This window comes from Chironomus tepperi, unplaced genomic scaffold (genome assembly GCF_022539635.2).
Source record: "Chironomus tepperi strain 1889 unplaced genomic scaffold, CSIRO-AGI_Ctep_v1 contig_408, whole genome shotgun sequence".
NCBI classification, from domain to species: Eukaryota; Metazoa; Arthropoda; class Insecta; order Diptera; family Chironomidae; genus Chironomus; species Chironomus tepperi.
Window position 1 is genome coordinate 574,502 of NW_027226530.1, and position 22,900 is coordinate 597,401.

General features: G+C 34.3%; 3 protein-coding genes across 3 annotated transcripts; 1 reads left to right on the top strand and 2 right to left on the bottom strand.

Annotated features, from left to right (window-relative positions):
* Positions 1–5,258: 5,258 nt before the first annotated feature.
* Positions 5,259–8,898, bottom strand: LOC139096848 (uncharacterized). The gene is made up of 2 exons (XM_070648604.1): positions 8,815–8,898; positions 5,259–8,430 (listed from the first exon to the last, which is right to left on the bottom strand). The coding sequence occupies exons 1-2, from the start codon at positions 8,825–8,827 to the stop codon at positions 6,524–6,526; spliced, it is 1,920 nt and encodes a 639-aa protein (XP_070504705.1). The 5' UTR covers positions 8,828–8,898; the 3' UTR covers positions 5,259–6,523.
* An 8,705-nt stretch (positions 8,899–17,603) lies between these two features.
* Positions 17,604–20,187, top strand: LOC139096823 (glutathione hydrolase 1 proenzyme-like). The gene is made up of 3 exons (XM_070648579.1): positions 17,604–18,522; positions 18,636–19,241; positions 19,300–20,187. The coding sequence occupies exons 1-3, from the start codon at positions 17,657–17,659 to the stop codon at positions 19,619–19,621; spliced, it is 1,794 nt and encodes a 597-aa protein (XP_070504680.1). The 5' UTR covers positions 17,604–17,656; the 3' UTR covers positions 19,622–20,187.
* Positions 20,054–21,716, bottom strand: LOC139096824 (probable galactose-1-phosphate uridylyltransferase). Its single transcript, XM_070648580.1, is given in 3 exon segments — positions 20,054–20,633; positions 20,636–21,219; positions 21,288–21,716. Coding segments are annotated over 3 exon segments (1,161 nt in total). The 5' UTR covers positions 21,415–21,716; the 3' UTR covers positions 20,054–20,183.
* Between the last annotated feature and the right edge of the window lie 1,184 nt (positions 21,717–22,900).

Genomic DNA, 22,900 nt, shown 5'->3' on the forward strand with positions numbered 1-22,900 from the left:
TTGTAGATTTTCAATCACATGTCATTGATACGATAGTTGAAAGTCAATCATGTGACTAAATAAAATTACATTTAAACAGTGAATTATTCAAAAAATCCAAAAATATTCAAAATTTATCATTTAATATTTTAATTTAAACTTTTGAATAATATAAAAAATTTCAAAAAAATAAAATTTTCTAATTTTTTTTTAAAATTAATTTTTTCAAAACCAGTCCTCACTTTGATCCACTTAAAACATCATAAATCTCATTACTTAATCCATTAAAAATTTAATTCAATTTTTTAAAATTATCCAAAAAATAATTTTTTCCATAAAAAAAAGTCCTCAAAAAATTTGTTCAACTTCTTCAACAAAAATCACAACACAAAATGCACTGCACTTTGTTTAACACTTTCTTTAATCCTTTTCATGTGCTATCATGTGAGAGGAACATGCTGTTGTGGCAAATGTCCGGCACACAGCACCTTTTACGCGCCGGTTTCTCTCGCAAATATTGCGAAATTCTCTCAATTTTTTTTTAAACTTTATTTTTTGAAAAATGAGAGAAATAAAAAAAAAATTGAAGGGGAGAGTACCCCAAGTGGGAGGGTAATCGTATGAGAAGAAAAAAAAAATCCTCATTTCGTGTACAAACACAGCCGGCACACGCACACATGTTTATCATGTGCTGGGTGGAAGAAAAACGCGACCGACTGGGTGGTCGATGGGGTGACTACAACAACAACAAAAACTAGAAAAAAATCCCACCAAATGTGTGTGTCAGCAGCAGAAATTTGAATTTTTGTTCTTTTCGATGTCGGCAGATTTTCTGGCAATTGAAAAAAAAGGCAAAATAATTTTTTTTAGCTTTTCTACGAGACTGCAATTGATTTTTTTTTTTTTGTGTTCTGTGCTGTTCATTTTTTTTTTCTTTATTTTTCTTCCCTAGTTTTAGGCAAATTAATTTTTTTTTTCCACTACTGGGTTATCGATTTGGAAATGCACACACGAATGGGAAATAAGAAAAAGTTTCAATTTTCTTTCTTTTTTTTTCTAAATGTTTTCAATGAAATTTTTAATTGATTTGAATGCTTGCTTAATTAAGTGATTTATTTTCTACTCTTTTGGGATAATTTTTGTCTTTTTATTATTTTATTATTTTGAGGAAATTGTTCTTGTGATTTTTTATTTCATATGACTTGACTTGAAGGATGATTTATTGCTCTATCCATTCCATCAATTGTTTGGGAAAGTAAAGATCTTTTTGATTATGAATTTAAGCGTATATTCTGATTTGTACCAATTTTTTTTGGCATAGGACAACCAGATATAAAGCAAGTTTTAAACCACAACTGAGAGAAGGCATGAATTACAGCTGATCTATATGACCAGCGAAGCATTTAAGTACTCGATTAGATCATCTATTATTCAGTACAGAATTCAAAGAAATAATTCTCTTACTCTGTGGATGTAAAACTGTCGTGTCTTTGAATGCTTCCCGAGTGACCAACTTGACATGATGTCCAGTTAATACTAGGCTAAATGACTCTCGAGGTAGACCCAAGAGCTCATATGAGCAACGATGTAAAAGTGCTGGGAATTGGAAACTGGCAAATGTTATCTAAAGACAGATCTAGCTTCGAAGATCTTTAAAAGCGAAAATGGGCTCTCGTGCGTCTTCGACAAGGAAGTAAGTGAGTATGATTCACTAGCGACATATTATAAGGAACTTTCCGGATATTAGACTACCAGGAAATCTTGCTAGTTTTGTGATACTTTATTGTTGTGGAAGATATAAGCAAACAGTGCTATTTGCATATGCATTCTTTAGAGAGGGTACAACAAATTATCTTGGAATTGATACATTAAAATTCAAAAGAAGCCCGAATAACCGATAATAAACTAGTATTTTCTCATCATGGTTGATGCGGTCTTATATGAGCGTAGAATAATTTGATGAATTTTAATGTGCATTTAATATTAATATATATGAAACTCATAAAAGATATTGCATCATTTTATAGTATCAGGTGCATATATTAAGCACTGATGCTTTACTAGCATCAACAACACTTCTTGTTAGACAGTATTGCATTTATTATTAGAAATTTGCAGACGGGAGACAGCGATAGATTTAGCTTTAGACGCTATCTGAAGAAAATACTATGATTCACAATTGATCAGTATAGCCAGCGAAGTAAGGAACTAAATCTAGCATTGTCCTGGATTATTTAGATCAAAACTTATACATTGTAGTTTATTAATCAACGTTTCAGTGCTTTTGAACCCCGATTATCTCTAATTTCTCTATCAACCAATGCTGTTAGAAAATATAAACTTATTTATCTTGATAAATAAAAATATTGCTATTTCCTCTATTCTGTTGTTTAACAATGAACAGTAGAAAATAAATATCAGTCTGTTTGACAATTTCAATCAATTCATTTGTGGTATTTTCCCTTGAATTTTATTATTTTTCAATTTTATTTGAACAAGTTTAAATTCAAGTTCAATGAACCTCTTTTTTATCTATTTTGAATGATTTCCGCGTGGCTTTTGATTTGCTATAAAATTTAAAATTTAAAATATTTTCGAATTTATTTTAAAATTTGAATTTTTAATGACCACAAATTGAAAGCTTTGTTAAAAACGTGCCTCAAATTGATACATGTGTCCGACTCACATCCATCCTTTTCAAGCATATAACAACATCTAAATCAAATCAATTTCATCAATCGATTCCATGCTCAATAATTAATATATCTTCAATTAACTTGATCAAAGATATCAAATGAGCTTCATATTCTGATTGAATTTTTTGGGTTTCTTTTCCTTTTTGGATAATTTTATTTTACATCCATCGATATTTCCTTAAGGTTTTAGTCATCACACTCATACAGTGACTCGCACTAACGCATGCATATTTATATGATTCTAATAATCGCTATATTTTTTTTTCTTTTCTTTTCTTTTACAGACATTGTCATCTATATTCATTTGATCGGAGAAAGTTGGATGTCTTATGAATATTCAATAAATTTTCTTGATGACATGAATTAGGATGAGATGCTTTAGATTTTGAGTTTGATGGAGATTCAGAATGAATGATTGAATTTTGCAAGATTTTTAGTTTTCCAGTTGATATGAAAGAATTTGAATTTGAAGAATTTCATGATTAAGTTAGCTTAATTCATACGTTAGCTTAATTCAAGTTGAGAGGATTTAGATTAATGTACTGAATTGAGAATAATTGACAAAATTCAGCATAATTGATTAAATTCAGCTTAATTGAAAGTTCAGGATGCCAAACTCAACATAATTAAGCATTCAATTCAACACAACGAATACTTTGTGACCTAGATAACTTTCAAAAAGATGTGCACATGGTCTGACTAAATCAAGGATGTTGAACTGGTCAAAATGATCAAAAGTGATCGAAAATGATCAAAAATTGGTTGTGGTTCATAAGATCGACAATAATTCTGCTAAAAAATCTCTGAAACTCGGCAGAGTTTTCATTTTACAGGAGTAAAAAGTTTATTAAAAATAATTAAAGTTTGCATAAAATTTGATTAGAATTTGACCAAGTTATGTAGAGATCTTCAAGAAATTTGTGAAATCCTGAAGAATTTTCTGTCGATCTCAAGAATCACAATCTCAAGATATGATCAAAGACTTGATCAAAATGTGATTTAACAGTTTCACACCCTTGGTAATACTATCAATCTATTTAATCTCAATTGTTTAACACAATCAATCTAGAAAATTCTGTGATTCATATTTGAATAATTCGTGAATTTTCACAGTTTCTTAATTGCAGTTTTAAGAATTATAAACATAAATTAACATGAAAATTGAAATGATTGAAGTTATTTTCAAAATGTTAATATTTTTCAATTTTTAAACTTAAATCAATTTTATTAATTTAGATTAACTTAAAAATCTTTTATTAATTTAGATTAATTTAAAACATTAAATTTTTAATTTTAAATAATTAAATAAAAGAAGAAATAAATTTACAAAATAATATTGAAAAGTAAATTTGAAAAGTCACAATACAAGTAAGTAAAAACGGTCAAATTACATTATTCCTATAAGGAGTATGTGCGATAGATTTCCCTACAAACTAAGTTAACACTTGAAAATGCTTATTTTGTTTAAATTCCATTAGTTATTATTTTTTTTCTAATAATTTAATAAGAAAAAAAATTATTTGAAGCTTTTTTTGTTTGAATATTTATTAAAAAGGCAATAAATCCTGAATTTTTATTATTAAATTTATTAACACTGAACAATTTTTCTTTTTCACATTTTATTAAAAATTAATTAATTATTTTTTTAATTGCCAAACCCGGCGCGCTACTTCGCGATTAAATTCTTCTTTTTCGATGATGCCGCGATGAGCTTTCAATTCGAACTGAAAGAAAAGCAGAAAGAAAATTTTTTCGCCCTTTTTTCGAAATATAGAAAAAAAAACTTTTTTTTTGCCCTCCTTCCTTCACAAAACTAGCACCCCATGTCACCCAACCCCCAATTCTGACTTTTTTTTTTATATTCTCGACATCTCCGTCTGGCAATTTTCCCACACTGCTCACTGTCTGCGAGCGAACAAAAAATTACTCTCGGAAAAATTTTGCTCTCTGAACTTTTTTTTTTTTTTGACTCACATGGCAATTTGTAGTACGTGTTTTATAGCATATAGGAGGAATAGAGATTTAAGCTGAGGATATTTTATGTTGTTACTTAAAGCTGCATGTACTGCACAGTGATCTTTGATCTTTGAGCTTTGTCAGTAATTATTTGCAAGAATATCTGACTATAGCTTTGAAATTAATCCTGTCTGAATATGAATTCTACAATATTCTGTCGACAAATGGAATTACAAAGCTATTAACTCAGTAGTAGTCAAATTAAGGACTCGGAAAGCACACTTCGGAGAGAAATAAAAAAGCTGGAATCATGCGATTTAATTTGAGATTACACTAGAGTCATGACAGTCTATATCCATGCACTGTATGTCTTCTGGTTAAGGAATCAGTCAGAAATTTATTAAGTGGCTTTTGGAAATTTTTTATCCTTAACAAATTAAAGAAATGTGTCCAAAAGTTATGATTTACTCCCTTTACTCTTCCAGAAATCCTTGAGAGCTGGAAGTAGTGGTCTCGGTATCGAAACCTTTACTCTTGAATACACTTTTGATTCTAGCTAATCAACGATAATCGTTAAAGGCAGTTGAGGGCAACCTGTGTACCACGGCGTATTTGATCCATAAACAATTAGAATTATCAAAAATTATTTATTTTTTACAATTTTAAAGCATAAAATTTACATTGCTTGAATAGGAAAAGAAATGGTTGAATTCTTGTAGATAATCACTGGTATATAACTGGTAAAGAAGTTGTTCATCTGATCACCATGCTAATATTGCTCCAATTTAATTCATCTTAATTTAAGAATTTTAATATAATTTTTTGAAATTCGATTAATGCTTAGATTTTAACGATAGTGTCTGATCCTAGAATCCGATAAAAAAATCCATAATTATATTCAAAATTCCCTTCAAAAAATCCATCAAATTCCCTCACAGTCCTCCTCAATAATTCCCAAAAAAAAACGAAAAATTTCCAATTTTATCCAATCCACAAAAAATAAAACTCAACGAGACACGAGAAAAGCGCGCGGTCACAATCAAACACGCGTTGTGGGAGACTTTATATCACTATCACAACATAATGTGGCTCATTATAGTATGGGCGATTCCATTACCACCCTTTTTTTACTCATCCATCCATACACCCCACACCATACCACATTACATCTCTCAACTCTCACAAATACAATCAAAAAAATAGTTTTTTTTTTCTCGAGCAATTTTTCTTCTTCATTCGAATATCGTAGAAGATGTGACATGTGGTAGAAGCAGGCTTTGTGGCGCCACAATGAAACGTCTTCAGAACGAACATTTATTGTATCACTGTGTGTGGACATTTTCATTTGTATTTGTGTTGTTCGTAGCCCAATTCTTCAATCTCTTTACTCTTCTTCATGTTCAACAACACAAAAGCGGCATTTTTTTGTTCTTCTTTAGTTGCCAAGAAGTAAATTTTAGGATGAGGACGGTGGGTGGGTGGAGTGGGCTCTGTTGGCCCCGAGATGATGATGATTTGGTGTGGGAATTGAGAATTGAGGAGAATTGAGTCGATGATAAATATTTTTTTTTCTGTGGGGGTTCATCAAGCCAGTGGCATCGTTTAATTAGGAAAATATATTTATTTTGTAGACTTACTTGTGATTGTGGATTGAAGGAAATGTTGTGGATTTTTGGGATAATTTTATGGACTTATGGGATTGAATTACAGATTTTATTGGATTAAAATATGAATTTTTGATTTTCTTTTTAAACAAATTGAAGAATTTAGTCCGGATAGGGTAAAAGGGGGAGGAGGTTGACCTACAAGACCATCAACCTCCCTCCAGGATGCACCTCTGCTTGAAAATGTTGTGATTTAAGTATATTAACAAAAACAGAATCTCTAACCTACTAATTCAGAGTTTTTTGAAGCTCCTCAATCTCTTCCTGAGTAAACAACTCCTTAGCCAAGTCCATTATCGGTTCAAGTTCATGTGAATAATAATCTCTAGTAAATGATCCCAAAACAGTCTCTTTTTGTGAATTTCTAATTCTGAAAAGTTCCTTCAACTTGTCTTCACGGCCTTTGAAAATTTCCTTAAGATAATTCACAACATCATCACGTTTCTTGTAGCTGGCTGATGTAACAGTCCAAAATAAAATTGTTGTATTATTTTCATCAGTGTGCATCAACATTTCTCGTATGTCATCATCTGTGTAGTATTCTGTCATTAAATGCATGCAAAATGTGAAAATTGCTTTATTTCCGGTGACTTTTTTGATAAACGAAACCGGATCTTTGCCAAAAAGCATGTCAAGGAGCTGTTCATGGTTAAAGTAATCCTTTGTAAAGTTGTAATTGATTTCAAAAATTCTCACATCATTAACGATGCTGATGTACTTGATTATGAATGATTCATTATCAATCGGGGATCTCTGGCTTAAAACTTCTCTAATTTCATCCTTACTAAGGTAAAATTTAGTCAAATTTAGGAAAGTTTCAACATAATTCTGATCACTGTGGCTTGGTAGCATGAAGAAATGTGTGTAGTTAAAGTCTTTGTCTTTTTCAATCAAAATTGACTTAAGCTCATTGACATTGAAATATTTCTGCAATCTACGCCAAATTAGTAACAAATTAGTTCCATTTCGAGCATTATTGATAAATGATTCAGAATTTTCTAGGTAAAATTCACGTTTTTCAGTTGTTGAGTAGCTTGATGAGTCTACAAAGTCAAGAAAATTCTTCTCCTGATTCATTTTTGCTAGAATTTCATCACTAACTTCATATTTTGTGATATTCAGGATGTCCTTTTTGAATTGTTCGTCTCGTTTCTCATTGATTCTGTAGAGGACCGTCAGAATTTGATTTTTGCCTCGGAAAATATTCTCAGCATGCAGCTTTGTCGAATTTGTCAAGTCAGGCTCAGTTGTGAAGTATTTCTCAGCTATTTCCTTCAATTTGTATACTTTGTCGGATGAGGTTGTAAATCTGAAAAAATTCAAGAAGTATGGCTGATTGTCGTCGACTCTCCAAAGATTCTTGAGAATTTCGGGATCTTTTGAGAAAACTTTTGAGAGTTTTTCAACTTTTTCCACCTCATAAGGCAGGATTCGATCAAACATATATTGAAATCTGTATTTCATGACCATCCTGACTTGGTCATTGAAAATTTCACCATTTTGATCCTCAATCATTCCCATAATGAACTCATTAGTCAGTGGTCTTAGGTCGTATTTATCAGCTATAGTACTAAAGAAGAATCTCAACCGGAGTTCCATTTCATCGTCACTAGGTTGATCTTTTGGATGAATCAGATTGTCATAAATGTATTGAGAAATGAAGAAATTGGTAAGAGCTGACTCGTGAAACTCAAATTCACGATTCCAAGGATTTACTTCCGTGACCTTCTTCAAAAATCCATATTTAGTCACTTCATTATCAGTCCAATTAATTTTATTGCTTATTATTTCAAGACCTTCTGCATCAAACATTTTATTTAAAAACACATCACGGATCTTTAATGAATAGTATGAACCTTTAATCGCATGATATTGATGAACCTTCCTGAATTCCTCAAACTTTTTTTGATCATTTTTGTTAATCGATTCAAATCTTTTATTGACAAGATTTTCATAAAGAAAAAACAGACTCGGAAGTTCATTGAAGGTCATAGATGAAAGTTCAACGGACACAATTGCTTTGATTTTAAGGTCGAGAATTTCAGTTTCAAGGCTCTTTGATAAGCATGGTGATGGATGTAGAAGTTGTAAATACATCAAAATAAGAGCGAGAATGAGAGGAGAGATTGATGATCCTAAAAAAAAATTGAGATTAAATTTTATTGGAATTTTGAGCAATGATTCGTATCCCGAGTGACATATCATGGTTGAGTGAATCAGGCATTGATTAATCAATCATATGACAATTACCACAAATTTAATAGTGTAAATTAAAGATGATCAAATTGTGACTTAACCGAACAGCACTAGGGGTTGGTATTATCAATCACGGGATCAAATTGTACTTAATCCCGGGATTGATCTTGGCATTACATGCAATTCAACCCCTGGATTAACACCATTACTAGTACTCAATCCTACGGGCAAGGCATTGTCACATTTTGTTGTCAACGCGGTGATATATCAGCTCTTTAATGACTACATTGTGGTCCTCGAGTTAACTAATTTCCTTAACTTACCATAAAGTTTCATCGTTACTTTCTTTGAATTTCAATTGGCAATATCCCAAATTTAGAATCATTCAGTTTCAGTCAAGTTTAAAGCGAAGACTGTTTACAAATTTTTCGACAACTTTTTAACTGATTACAAATAAACTCAAATTCAATTCTCTGAGATCTGTAGTTGAAATTCTCTCAATTGATGTCTTATCTGAAGGCATGCTGCTTTAAGAAGACAAATAACAAACAACATAACGCGACTTAATCAAAATCACCTCAAATTAAAGTTTTGACTTGTAATCAGAGTTCAAAGTCGAGTCGAATCATGTATGGAAAAGCTAGCTTACCTGATCAAAATGTGTCTGGTTGTTCTGCAATTTGCGTTATGTGTGGAACCTGTTAATAGCCTGTGAATACAACACAATATTCTACAAAGCCTGGATTTTTTGAAACTTGAAAATAAATTTATTCAGTCAAATTCAAATATTAATTTCCAACACTTTTAGACTTATAAAGCTCTTCCTTTTCGTCAGCAGTAAAAATCTCATTAGCTAATTTCAAAAATGGCTCAATACTCTCTTTATGGTATGAATCTTTGAACCGTTCGAAAATAGTTTGTCCATATGCGTTTCTAGCTCCAAGTAGTTCCTTTAATTTGTTTTGATGATCCTTAAAAGTTTTCCTTAAATATTCTGCAGCATCATATCTGAGATTATATTTATTTCCTGATGTTACCAAACTAAGTGTGATTTTATTGTCATACTCATCATCTGTCATCAGCATATCCATAATTTCATCTTTTGTGTAAAATTCCGACACGATATCCATACAATAAGTGAAAATTTCTTTACTTCCTGATACTTTGTGGATAAATCCAGGTGTATCATTATTGAAAATAATGCTTTTAAGCTCTTCATGAGTCAAATGATTCTTGGCAAAATTATAGTTCAAATCTAGAATTTCAGCAGAGCTGACAATTATTATGTAAACGGTAAAGAATGATTCATGACTTATTGGATGTCTTTGAAGTAATAAATCTCGAATTTCATCTTTATTAAGGTACGATTTAGTTAAATTAAAGAAAGCTTTGACATAACTAACATCATTGTGACTTGGAAGGAGGAACAACTGCGTATGATTAAAGCCAGTCTCTTTTTGGGTTATGAACCATTTGAGTTCATCATTGTTAAAATATTGTTCAAGCCTTTTCCAAAATTTCATCAATCCTGTCTCGTTTCGTCCCGAACTGATCATGTTGTAGGAATTGGCGAAGTAAAATTCACGTTTTTCAGTTGTTGTGTAGCTTGATGAGTCTACAAAGTCAAGAAAATTCTTCGTCTGGTTCATTTCTGTTAGAATTTCATCACTGACTTCATATTTTGTGACATTCAGGATGTCTTTTTTAAATTGTTCGTTTTTTTTCTCATTAATTCTGTAGAGGACGTTCAGAATTTGGTTTTTGCCTCGGAAAATATTCTCAGCATGTAGTTTTGTCGAATTTGAGGTTTGGTTTGAGTCAGGTTCAGTTGTGAAGAATTTCTCAGCAATTTCCTTCAATTTGTATACTTTGTCATATGAAGTTGTAAATCTGAAGAAATTCAGGAAGTATGGCCGATTTTCGTCGACTCTCCAAAGATTCTTGAGAATTTTAGGATCTTTTGAGAAAACTTTTGAGAGTTTTTCAATAAAAAACAGCTGGTCAGGCAATAATCGATCCAAAAGGTATTTAAATCTATACTTCATAATCATCCTGACTTGATCATTGAAAATTTCACCATTTTGATCCTCAATCATTCCCATAATAAATTCAATAGTCAATGGTCTTCGGTCGTAAGTATCAGATATGGCAGCAAGGAATAACCTCAACCGGAGTTCCATTTCATCGTCACTAGGTTGATCTTTTGGATGAACTAGATTGTCATAGATGTATTGAGCAATGAAGAAATCAGCCATTGCTTCTTCATGAAAAAGGAATTCCTTCATCCAGAATTGATACTTTTTTACATCTTTTTCCTTCCTCAAAAACTCATAGCTTGTGATCTCATTGTCTGTCCAATTGACTTTGTTCCTTATTATGTCAAGATCCCCAGCATTAAAGCTTTCAATCATCACAACATCGGAGATTTTCAAGGAATAATAAAATGAATTCTTGAATGCATGATATTGATGGACCTTCCTGAATTCACCAAACTTCTTCTTATCATTTCTATTGATTGATTCAAATCTTTTATTGACAAGATTTTCATAAAGGAAGAACAGACTCGGAAGTTCATTGAAGGTCATCGATGAAAGTTCAAAGGAAGTAATTGCTTTGATTTTAAGATCCAGAATTTGAGTTTCAAGGCTCTTTGCTGAACATGATGATGGACTTAAAAGTTGTATTGTAATTAAAACTGTTAATAGCTTGGTATGTGTAGATATATACATATCTAAAAATGACTTCGAAACTTAAGGATTCACCAAACTAACAAAAATAATTCACGACTGCTTATTGACATTTAAATAAATTTAATGAGAATAATTGCGACATGTTATCAGTTACTCATTCAATCATGACCTCTCTGAGCGTTAACTCATAATGTAAATAACAACATTTGAGATTGCTTCGTAAACAACCAAGAAGGCTTTGATTATTGGTTGATTGTCAGCATTATCGTTTGATCTTGTGGACATAAAATCATTTTAAATATACCTGGAAAGCAAATGACTTGGTCCAGGGGGTATTCAGGGTGAAGGAGCGGTTGGATGTTTACTTACGAGTTGATCCTTCTTTGTTTTTTAAAGAGTATTTCGGAAGTGATTTAAAAAAAATCTTGAAACATTTTTCCGGATTGTCAAAGCGAGATGCACAACTCTGATGCATCAACATCTACAGTGCTTGATGTACATTCATATTAAAGACATCGTTTAGGTCTCTGCCAATAGCTTAATAAAGTGGTAAGAACAATTAATCAATTCAGTTAATAAATGAAGGATTGGATACAGCCGTCTGAGAGCTGCTAACACGGCGAATCTTTGTTGTCTCGATCGGAACTGAAACAGAAATTTCAAAAATTGTTAAGACGGTCAGTTAGCCAAATCAATCAACAAACGTACGAGAATATGAACTATATAGATAAATTCTCTTATCAAGTCAAACTGCTAAGTCATTTTCGGCATTTTTTTGAAAATTATTAATTCGTCATAAATTGTGACGATAAGTAGCACATTGCCCGTCGGTCTGTCATATATACTTTTTCAGTTTAAATTTCCTTGATGCAGTTCTTAGCTTTCCTCAAAAGACAATGATGCTCATTCACCTAAATGAGAGTGCCCATGAGCATTCAGCACTCAATCAATATAATTGAGCATGATCAATATTGTGAACATACTCATAAGAATGTCTATTCAGGTTTTAATATGTTTATTATCACTATTTAAAAGCGTGGGGCGTAAACGAAAGATTAATTTAGTTCTTAAGTTTGTAATTTGACCGCCCCACGCTTTTTTAGTCGTTGAGTTCTTGTACTCCATCGCTATATTTTGGGAAAATTTTTGAGTTTAATTTTTGATTGTCTCAAGAAATATTTATATTTCCAAATTTTATAAAGCGTCAATTTATTTTATTTTCTACTTTTTTAGAGCATTTTTTTCGTTTTTTTTTTTTTTTTTATTTATTTTTTAAGGTAAAAGCGTTTTTTTTAAAAAGTTTTTTTTAAGGTTTGTTATTTACTTCTTTTTAGATCGCTTTGTTTTTAGTCTTAGGGATCAAGAATTTTTTCGCAAGTTTTTTTTACATCTGTTTTAGTTTTTTTAAAAAAGCGTTTTTTTTAAAAAGTTTTTTTTAATTTATTTTATTTACTTCTTTTTAGTCAAATCACTAAATAATTAATTTTAATCGATTGTTGATATAGATAACAGGTGTTGTCGGATCTCGCTTCGCTCATCCGACTGTTTTTAGATCACAGGACATTAGATGTGGGAAAATTTTCACGCCTTCACTCGCTTCGCTCCGTTCAGGTCGCAAAAATTTGTGAGCTTCGCTCAACCAAGTCCGAACTACGTTCGAACTGCTTAAGTTCGAGCTTCGCTCGGATCACAGGTGTTGTCGGATTTCGCTTCGTTCGCCCGACTGTTATTAGGTCGCAGTAGTGTCGGACTCCACTTCGCTTCGCTTCGTTCGCCCGACTGTTATTAGGACACAGGATTGTCGGACTCCACATCGCTTCGCTTCGTTCGCCCGACTGTTATTAGGTCACAGGAGTGTCGGACTCCACTTCGCTTCGCTTCGTTCGCCCGACTGTTATTAGGTCACAGGAGTGTCGGACTCCACTTCGCTTCGCTTCGTTCGCCCGACTGTTATTAGGACACAGGAGTGTCGGACTCCACTTCGCTTCGCTTCGTTCGCCCGACTGTTATTAGGTCGCAGTAGTGTCGGACTCCACTTCGCTTCGCTTCGTTCGCCCGACTGTTATTAGGACACAGGATTGTCGGACTCCACATCGCTTCGCTTCGTTCGCCCGACTGTTATTAGGTCACAGTAGTGTCGGACTCCACTTCGCTTCGCTTCGTTCGCCCGACTGTTATTAGGTCACAGGAGTGTCGGACTCCACTTCGCTTCGCTTCGTTCGCCCGACTGTTATTAGGACACAGGAGTGTCGGACTCCACTTCGCTTCGCTTCGTTCGCCCGACTGTTATTAGGTCACAGTAGTGTCGGACTCCACTTCGCTTCGCTTCGTTCGCCCGACTGTTATTAGGTCACAGGAGTGTCGGACTCCACTTCGCTTCGCTTCGTTCGCCCGACTGTTATTAGGACACAGGAGTGTCGGACTCCACTTCGCTTCGCTTCGTTCGCCCGACTGTTATTAGGACACAGGAGTGTCGGACTCCACTTCGCTTCGCTTCGTTCGCCCGACTGTTATTAGGACACAGGAGTGTCGGACTCCACTTCGCTTCGCTTCGTTCGCCCGACTGTTATTAGGTCGCAGTAGTGTCGGACTCCACTTCGCTTCGCTTCGTTCGCCCGACTGTTATTAGGACACAGGATTGTCGGACTCCACATCGCTTCGCTTCGTTCGCCCGACTGTTATTAGGTCACAGTAGTGTCGGACTCCACTTCGCTTCGCTTCGTTCGCCCGACTGTTATTAGGTCACAAGTGTCGGACTCCACTTCGCTTCGCTTCGTTCGCCCGACTGTTATTAGGACACAGGAGTGTCGGACTCCACTTCGCTTCGCTTCGTTCGCCCGACTGTTATTAGGTCACAGTAGTGTCGGACTCCACTTCGCTTCGCTTCGTTCGCCCGACTGTTATTAGGTCACAGGAGTGTCGGACTCCACTTCGCTTCGCTTCGTTCGCCCGACTGTTATTAGGACACAGGAGTGTCGGACTCCACTTCGCTTCGCTTCGTTCGCCCGACTGTTATTAGGTCACAGGAGTGTCGGACTCCACTTCGCTTTGGTTCGTTCGTCCGACTTCGAATTCAAATAGTGATGACATATTTTGATTTATGTGCAGTCTATAGATCAACAAGTAACTTATGAAGATAAAGTTAGTGTATGACATGAACATCTCTCGAAAGCAAAAGATTTTTGATCTCATAAAATATTGAAATTTTATACAAAAACCCCACAACATACTGTCTTTTAGTCTTGTGAAGTATAGTCGAATTTGTATTGAAACCTTACAACAGTCGTTTTTTGCAATCCAAGATCATTTATATGCAGTATAACAAGATCCAGTAACATCCAGGATAATGTACATGCAGTATAACAAGATCCAGTAAGATCCAGGATCATATATATGCAGTATAACAAGATCCAGTAACATCCAGGATCATATACATACAGTATAACAAGATCCAGTAACATCCAGGATAATGTACATGCAGTATAACAAGATCCAGTAACATCCAGGATCATATATATGCAGTATAACAAGATCCAGTAACATCCAGGATAATATACATGCAGTATAACAAGATCCAGTAAGATCCAGGATCATATATATGCAGTACGACAAGATCCAGTAACATCCAGGATCATATACATGCAGTATAACAAGATCCAGTAACATAGGATCATATATATGCAGTATAACAAGATCCAGTAAGATCCAGGATCATATATATGCAGTATAACAAGATCCAGTAACATCCAGGATCATATACATGCAGTATAACAAGATCCAGTACATGCAATATATCAAGATCCAGTAACATCCAGGATCATATACATGCAGTATAACAAGATCCAGTAACATCCAGGATAATGTACATGCAGTATAACAAGATCCAGTAACATCCAGGATCATATACATACAGTATAACAAGATCCAGTAACACCCAGAACCATATTTATACGATATTTCGAGATCCAATAACGATTGTTTGAGATTCAAACTGTAACAGTTTTTTGAATTTTGAATTTTTACTAGGAATATCCGTGAGAAAATTACTTATGAATTTTTTTCTCTTTCATAAATATCTTAAAAAGAGATGAATTGTACTTTAACTAATGCTTGGTATTATAAATCAATGCGCAATGAACTATAAAAACTGGTTTTCAGCTTTATTATTAGTCTAGTTCATGCAAATTAAAAATATGCATGATTGACTTTGGATTTTTTTCCCATATATAATGTTATTATGTTAATTAAAGCATAATTAAGCATTTTTGTGATTTATAAATGCTCAAATATTGCATTGTCATCGAGAATACACACGTGAAAAATTTTTTAGCTCATTTGGAGCAGTGGAACCCGAGTGTACAAAGAGCACGCTAAGAGCATGCTCAAATTTTCGCTGAGCACGCTAGTGTGAGCATGCTCTTTCATACAAAACCTGATGTCACTACTTTACGCTTCTGAGCACGCTCAGAGAGCATGCTCTTTTAACGTGCTCAGAGCACATCGTGAGCATGCTCTAGAATGTGGTGTGACATGAGACATTTTTGAAAAGTGTCATGTGAGATAAAGTTGAGCATGCTCAGAGCATACTTAGGAGCATGCTCAATGAGCATACTTAGGAGCATGCTCACTGAGTATGCTCTAGAGCGTGCTCACTAAGCATGCATAAATATGCAAAATTTAAAAAAAATTAATTAATTTCACTTAAGGAAGAGAGAGTGTACTTTTTTAATCCTATAATATTAGTACGATTAGAAAATGTTATTGTAATAAATCCTGTTTAATTAATAATCTGAAAAAACCAAAGTTAGAAAATTTCGCTTTCACCTGGATTCGAACCTGAGACCGCTTCGTTGCTGTATAACACCATCGCCTTAACCATTACGCCACCGCTGTATTTTACCTAATAATTTATATATGGCAAAAACCATATATAAATGTTATGTATTTTACTGATTAATTTTAAGAGTTTTTTGGTTATTTTTTTCGGTGTTTCACTGTATTTTCAGGTGGATAATTTTCATAAAATTTTCCAAAATTTTCCAAGTTTTCTTGTTGTGCTCAGAGTGTGCTCTTGAGCATGCTCAACGATGTGCTCAGGTGAGCATGCTGAAATTTCATAAACCACATTTTCTTGTTGTGCTCAGAGTGTGCTCTTGAGCATGCTCAACGATGTGCTCAGGTGAGCATGCTGAAATTTCATCAACCACATTTTCTCGTTGTGCTCAGAGTGTGCTCTTGAGCATGCTCAACGATGTGCTCAGGTGAGCATGCTGAAATTTCATAAACCACATTTTGTTGTGCTCAGAGTGTGCTCTTGAGCATGCTCAACGATGTGCTCAGGTGAGCATGCTGAAATTTCATCAACCACATTTTCTCGTTGTGCTCAGAGTGTGCTCTTGAGCATGCTCAACGATGTGCTCAGGTGAGCATGCTGAAATTTCATAAACCACATTTTCTTGTTGTGCTCAGTGTGTGCTCTTGAGCATGCTCAACGATGTGCTCAGGTGAGCATGCTGAAATTTCACAAACCGCATTTCCACGTTGTGCTCAGAATGTGCTCAAGAGCATGCTCATCGATGTGCTCAGGTGAGCATGTCAAAATGAAAATGGCATAATGCACGAGCATGCTCAAATATGCTCAGGACATGCTCAAGTGCTCAGATGAGCATGCTAATATTTAAAAGCCATTTTGCATGAGCATGCTTAAGATGTGCTCAAGAGCATGCTCAATAGGTGAGGTGAGCACATCAAAATTTTGAAAGTATGCTCATGAGCTGCTTGAACGTGCTCACCTGAATTTTTTTTATTTTTCGAGAGCACATTCAGAGTGTGCTCATGAGCGTGCTCAGTTGAGCATGCTATAGTGAGCACGTAAAACGATGAATTTGAGCATGCTCAGAAGCGTGCTCACAAAACTGAGCACGCTCTTTGTATACTCGGGGAAGTGGTCGAAAAATCGATCGCAAGATTTGATCATGACCAACAGAGCAAGTCAATAAAAAGCGTTTAATAATAATAATAATAAAAATACACTTAAGTCGTTAAGTTAATAATCATTAAACATTGTAAATTGTAATCTTATCGCATCTTCGTGACCGAAATAGATGGTAATGAAATGTATAGCTCAAGTGCGTAGTACGATTAGACAGGTAGATAAATAATTTGCGAATATGGATGAGTTGGCTTAAAATTAGTCAAATATTTTAGTACGAAGTTTTAGTACACAAATGATGATTTTTAGTACACGATGTAGACGTTCTCCCTTACTCCCATCCAGCGATCTATTCTTACACATATATCCATCAATTAAATCTTGACTACTTAAGATTACATTTTTGATTGTCATTGCTATATACTTTTATTACCTGTATTTTTTTATAGTATTTATTTTCTATTTCCTCAACCGTTTATTACCGTTTTAGTAGCTGAACTTGAAACATCTCTTCCTCATAACTAGTCACATTAGATTTTAATTATGAAGAAAGCTACGGATCGACTGTTTAGAATTATTTTAGTTCTTCTGGCTGCTGCAATTGTCAGTGGATTTATTGTATTTCTATCCATTTACCTAGTCACGAGGGATTCAGATGCAACAACAACACAGTTACCCATCGTCCCGACCACGACACTGCCACCAAGCATCACGACAACAACCGACAATCCACAAATTCAACAAAAACCAGCAATTGTCACAAATGGATTAGAATGTGCTGCAATTGGAAGAAAAATCTTTGAACTTGGTGGAAATGTTGCTGACGTAGCCGTGTCTGTGGTTTTATGTGAAGGTATAACATGTCCACAGTCGTCAGGAATTGGCGGAGGATTTTTTCTCACATTTTATTCAAAAGCCAATGGAACGGTTAAAACTTTAAATGCACGTGAACGAGCACCAGCTGCAGCAACTGAGGACATGTTTATTGAAAATTCATTAGAATCACAAAGTGGAGGTAAATCAGTTGCAGTTCCTGGTGAAATTAAAGGACTTTGGGAATTACATCAAAATTATGGCAGTTTAAAGTGGAAAGACTTACTCCAGCCAGTCATTGAGCTTTGTCGTGAAGGTCATGAAGTTTCAAAATATTTGGAAAATATTTTCAGAAATAATGAAGCTAAAATCTATGGGGAACCAAGTTTGAGAGATGTTTATATCAATCCTATGACTAATCACACTTATAGATTAGGAGAGAAAATCAAGAGACTGAAATTAGCTGAGACACTTGAAGTTATAGCTGAGGAAGGTGCTGATTCAATTTATGGGGGTGGAAGTATTGGTGCTAAGATGGTTGAGGATGTGCAGAAACGGAATGGGATATTGACAGTTGAAGATTTAATGAATTATGAGTAAGTATTGAAATTTTTATACCCTGTTCATCAATATGGATGCATCAAGGGTACATAAAGGTGGATGCACCAATGGGATACATGATACATTCACATTATTTTATTGTTTTTAGAGTCGAATGGTCAACATCAGTGTCTACAAAAATCATCAATAATTACACCCTCCATACATTTCCCTTACCCAGTAGTGGACCCTGTCTAGTCTTCATCTTTAATCTCCTTAGAGAATATGAACTCAAGCATGATGCCCTTACCTACCATAGAATTGTCGAAGCATTCAAGTTCGCCTACGCAAAACGGACTCATCTGGGTGATGATCATACAGATGAAATTAAGCAAATGATTGACAATTTGACAAATCAGGCTTATGCTGATGAAATTAGGAAGTTAATTAATGACACATCAACTACAAATAATGTGCAATATTATGGACCATTGTATGCAGATGTTGAAAATCATGGAACAGCAAATGTTGGAATTTTGGCGCCAAATGGAGATGCTATTGGAGTCACAAACAGTATTAATTACTTACTTGGTGCTTTCTTTAGATCAGAACAAACTGGAATTATTATGAATAATCACATGGATGATTTCTCAACTCCTGGTGCTCCAAATATTTATGGAATTCCACCATCACCTGCTAATTTTATTAAACCTGGAAAATTTCCATTGTCATCGATGATACCGACATTGGTGATTGATGGAAATGGGGATGTTAAGTAAGTGAACTTTTTGAGTAATGTTGTGTCAAATTTAAGTGATTATATTCAATTTCAGGATGATAGTCGGTGCTGCTGGTGGATCTCGTATTCCAACCGGAGTCTTTTCAGCTATATTCAACCATCTCTACTTGAAAGGTAGCCTTGAAAATTCATTAGATGCCAGACGACTTCATCATCAACTAACTCCACTCGACCTACAATTTGAATCTAATTTTGATCCCGACATTATGAAATTATTGAATGAACAATATGGACACACATTGAGAGAAAATTATCCTGATGGTGGATTTGCAGCTGTAACTGCGATATCTAAAGAGAATGGTGATACAGTAGCGTCGTATGATTCACGAAGAGGTGGAGGAATTGAAGTTTTTTAAATTTAAGTTTGTGGTGTTTTAATTTAAACCTAATAGACAAAGAGCATGCCTTCATCGTACCTTAATGCCACGTAGTAGCACTACGATACGATGAAGGCATGCTCTGTGTCGGTAAGGGCTAAAGCAAATTTGATCAAATGTTTTGAAATTTTAGGGAATGACACTAGTTCGAATAGCACAAATCGGTTATTCAATCCGAAATCTGACCCCAGGCGTGACTCTGATCAGACCCTAGGTGTGTCTCTGACTTAGTGTCAGTTTATGATCAAATCCGACACTTTACTAGACTCATGACATCCTGGTGCCGGATTTTTGATCAGTTAATCGACTTGTGTTATTTAGATATTGCTCTAAAGTTCACTACAGGCAAACTAGAGCCATTCATGAGTTAAGCTAAGATTTTTGTAAATAAATAGTCAAAACAAATTTTTTGAGGTTATGTTAAAGTCCTCATTTTATTGAAATTGTTATAAAAGTTGTAAATACAAATTTATATAAAAAATATTATAAAATTCTTCTATATAGTCCAGTAAATAAAGCACAATACCTCAATAGCTACTTACTAATCCTCACTGTAATGCTTCTTTCCATCCAAATTCCTCAATCTCTCAGCAGCCTGTTCCGGTGTCAAATCTCTTTGTGCCTGACACAAAAGCTCAAATCCAACCATAAATTTTCTAATTGTTGAACTCCTCAATAAAGGAGGATAGTAAATAGCATGGAATGTCCAATGAAGATCATCATAGTCCAACATTTCACCAGTCGGTGCTCCATGAAATCCCATTGAATAAGGGAATGAACATTTGAATAGATTATCATATTTTGTTGTCAATTCCTTGATTACAGCTGATAGATTTGCAATCTGTGATGACGTCAAGTCATTGAATCGTTTGACCCTAGAATCACGTGCAATGATCATGGTCTCAAATGGGTAACAAGCCCAGAATGGAACGACAACAAGAAAATCTGGATTTTCAATGACAATTCGTTCCTTTTTGGCAAGCTCTCTCGTTTGACATAGTCTTCGAGCAATGGACGTCCATAAACCACAAAATATTCTCTCAAGTAACGATCCTTAATTTCAGGTTCAGTTGGTAAGAATGAACATGCCCAAATCTGACAATGTGGATGTGGATTGGAACATCCCATAGCAGCTCCCTTGTTCTCAAAAATCTGCACCCAAGTGTACTTTTTAGCCAATTTCTTGAATTCAGCAATCCAGGCATTAATGACTGTCGATATTTCAGTCAAACTCATCACTGGCAATGTCTTATTGCTCTTTGGATGGAAGCACATGACCTTGCATGTACCGCGAGCACCACGTGTCTGAAATAATGGATCATCACTCTCAGGTGGAATTGGAATGTCTTCCAAAAGTGCTGGAAAGTCATTGGTGAACACAAATGTTGACTCATAGTCTGGATTCTTTTCTCCATTTTGACGAGTTACGCCTGGACAGAGTGGATTTGTTGGATCAAATTCTGGTAAGTCATTCTTTTGAGATGCTTCCTCTTGACCTGACCATGGACGCTTCATACGATGAGGAGAAACGAGGATCCATTGACCAGATAATGGATTATAGCGTTGGTGCTGATGCTCTAAAAATTTAGATTGGAATTAAAGATTATGTCCTAAATTTTAAGAATAATTCAGCCTGATTTCTTACCAGTAGCTTCAAATTCCTCTTCAAATCGATGTTTGTAAGTAGATTGACCTTTAGTAGTCGATATCATAGCTTCAACAGCTTGTAGATCTAAGTCCATTCTAGTTGAATCAAGTTTTGATTCCTCCATTATATTTTCTTGCTTATTTCACAATCTACGACTAAACCTTCAGTTTGTCACAGTAAACAATCCTCAATCCGTGAGCTTAGAAATGCAAATGAATCGAAACTGCAGCAAAACTGATGAAAAAGTTTCCACTGCCAACTAATCTACTGATAACGTGAAAATATTGTATTTATTGTCTGTAAATCAACTCGTTATATACAATATTTACAAATACTGTTGTAACTTGAACGTATTATCAGTCATAGATTCGTGAAGTGCGACAATAATAAAGTTATAAAATAATGTGGAAGGTATGATATGTTTATAACTCAATTGAGTTGTTGAGAAGTAAAATCAAACTGGAATGAGAGTTGTAAACAAAAGTCAGCTGTTTTTAGTGAGAGAATTTGAGTATTAACTGGAATTCTTATCAGAATTTAGAGCTTTTGGAGTAAAAAAAGCTTTTAAAAATTTAAAAATGTTTTTATAGTTAGCTGAAATTGAGAATCGAATAAAAAGAATTGTTTAAGGAATCTTGGCTCTTATTTCGAACTAAAATTGTCATAATGCGATACTTTGAGGTCAATTCTATTAATACTCCATTCGAAATGTAACTTTGGTGCTCTCGTTCTGATATTTCGTACTAAACTTTCAAATTCTTTCAATTCAAAGTCGTTTCTTAATTCAACGTTGCTCAGAGCTTCAATTTTGTCTTAATTTTGTACACTGAGTCGATTTTTTCATACAAAATTCGAGACAATTCGAGTTCCGCTTCTAAAAAAGCACAAATTTGGAAATGGATGAATTTGAGCCAACGACCTTCAAGTTACCACATCAAATTAGCGCCCTGTCACTTAAATACCGTAAAGTTCAATTACTAACTCAAACAGGCAAATAGCATGCTCTCGAGAACTTGCTCGTTCGCATTGCTCTTAGCTTGCTCTGCTCTTGAGAGCATGCTATTTAATGCTAGAATGTTCAGCAAATTTTTGAATACTTTTTTGCAGTTTATAAGTGAAATTGAACATTAAGACTTTATTAAGACTTAAAATAGTTCACATGTAATCCTTTATTGCCATTCAATATTGATATTATTGAATTGCTATAGATTGATGCAAATCTGTGAGTTATGCATGCTTGTATGAAAGTTTCTGAATTTAGATAGTTAACATGGAAATTCAAGTGTAATACTGAATCTTTGATCATTGCAAGTTTCAGAACCATACTGCTACTAGATCCATTATACTACTTAGCTATCCTGTAATTATAGAAAACCCCAGAAGAAATCAAACAAATTTTAATTTTAATTATTACAAAAATTCAGTAAAATTTATTCATTTAGTAAATTTTTGTTCGTATATTTTTTTGGTCGTACAAAATCGTTTGCATGATGGATTCATGCTCGATTGTAACATTTTTTGGAATGCTCGTTGTTTCTCTGAAACTACTTGAGATGATTTTTTTTAATTCAAACTTTTTCTTCTTCATCACTTTTCTAAAATTTAGTTCG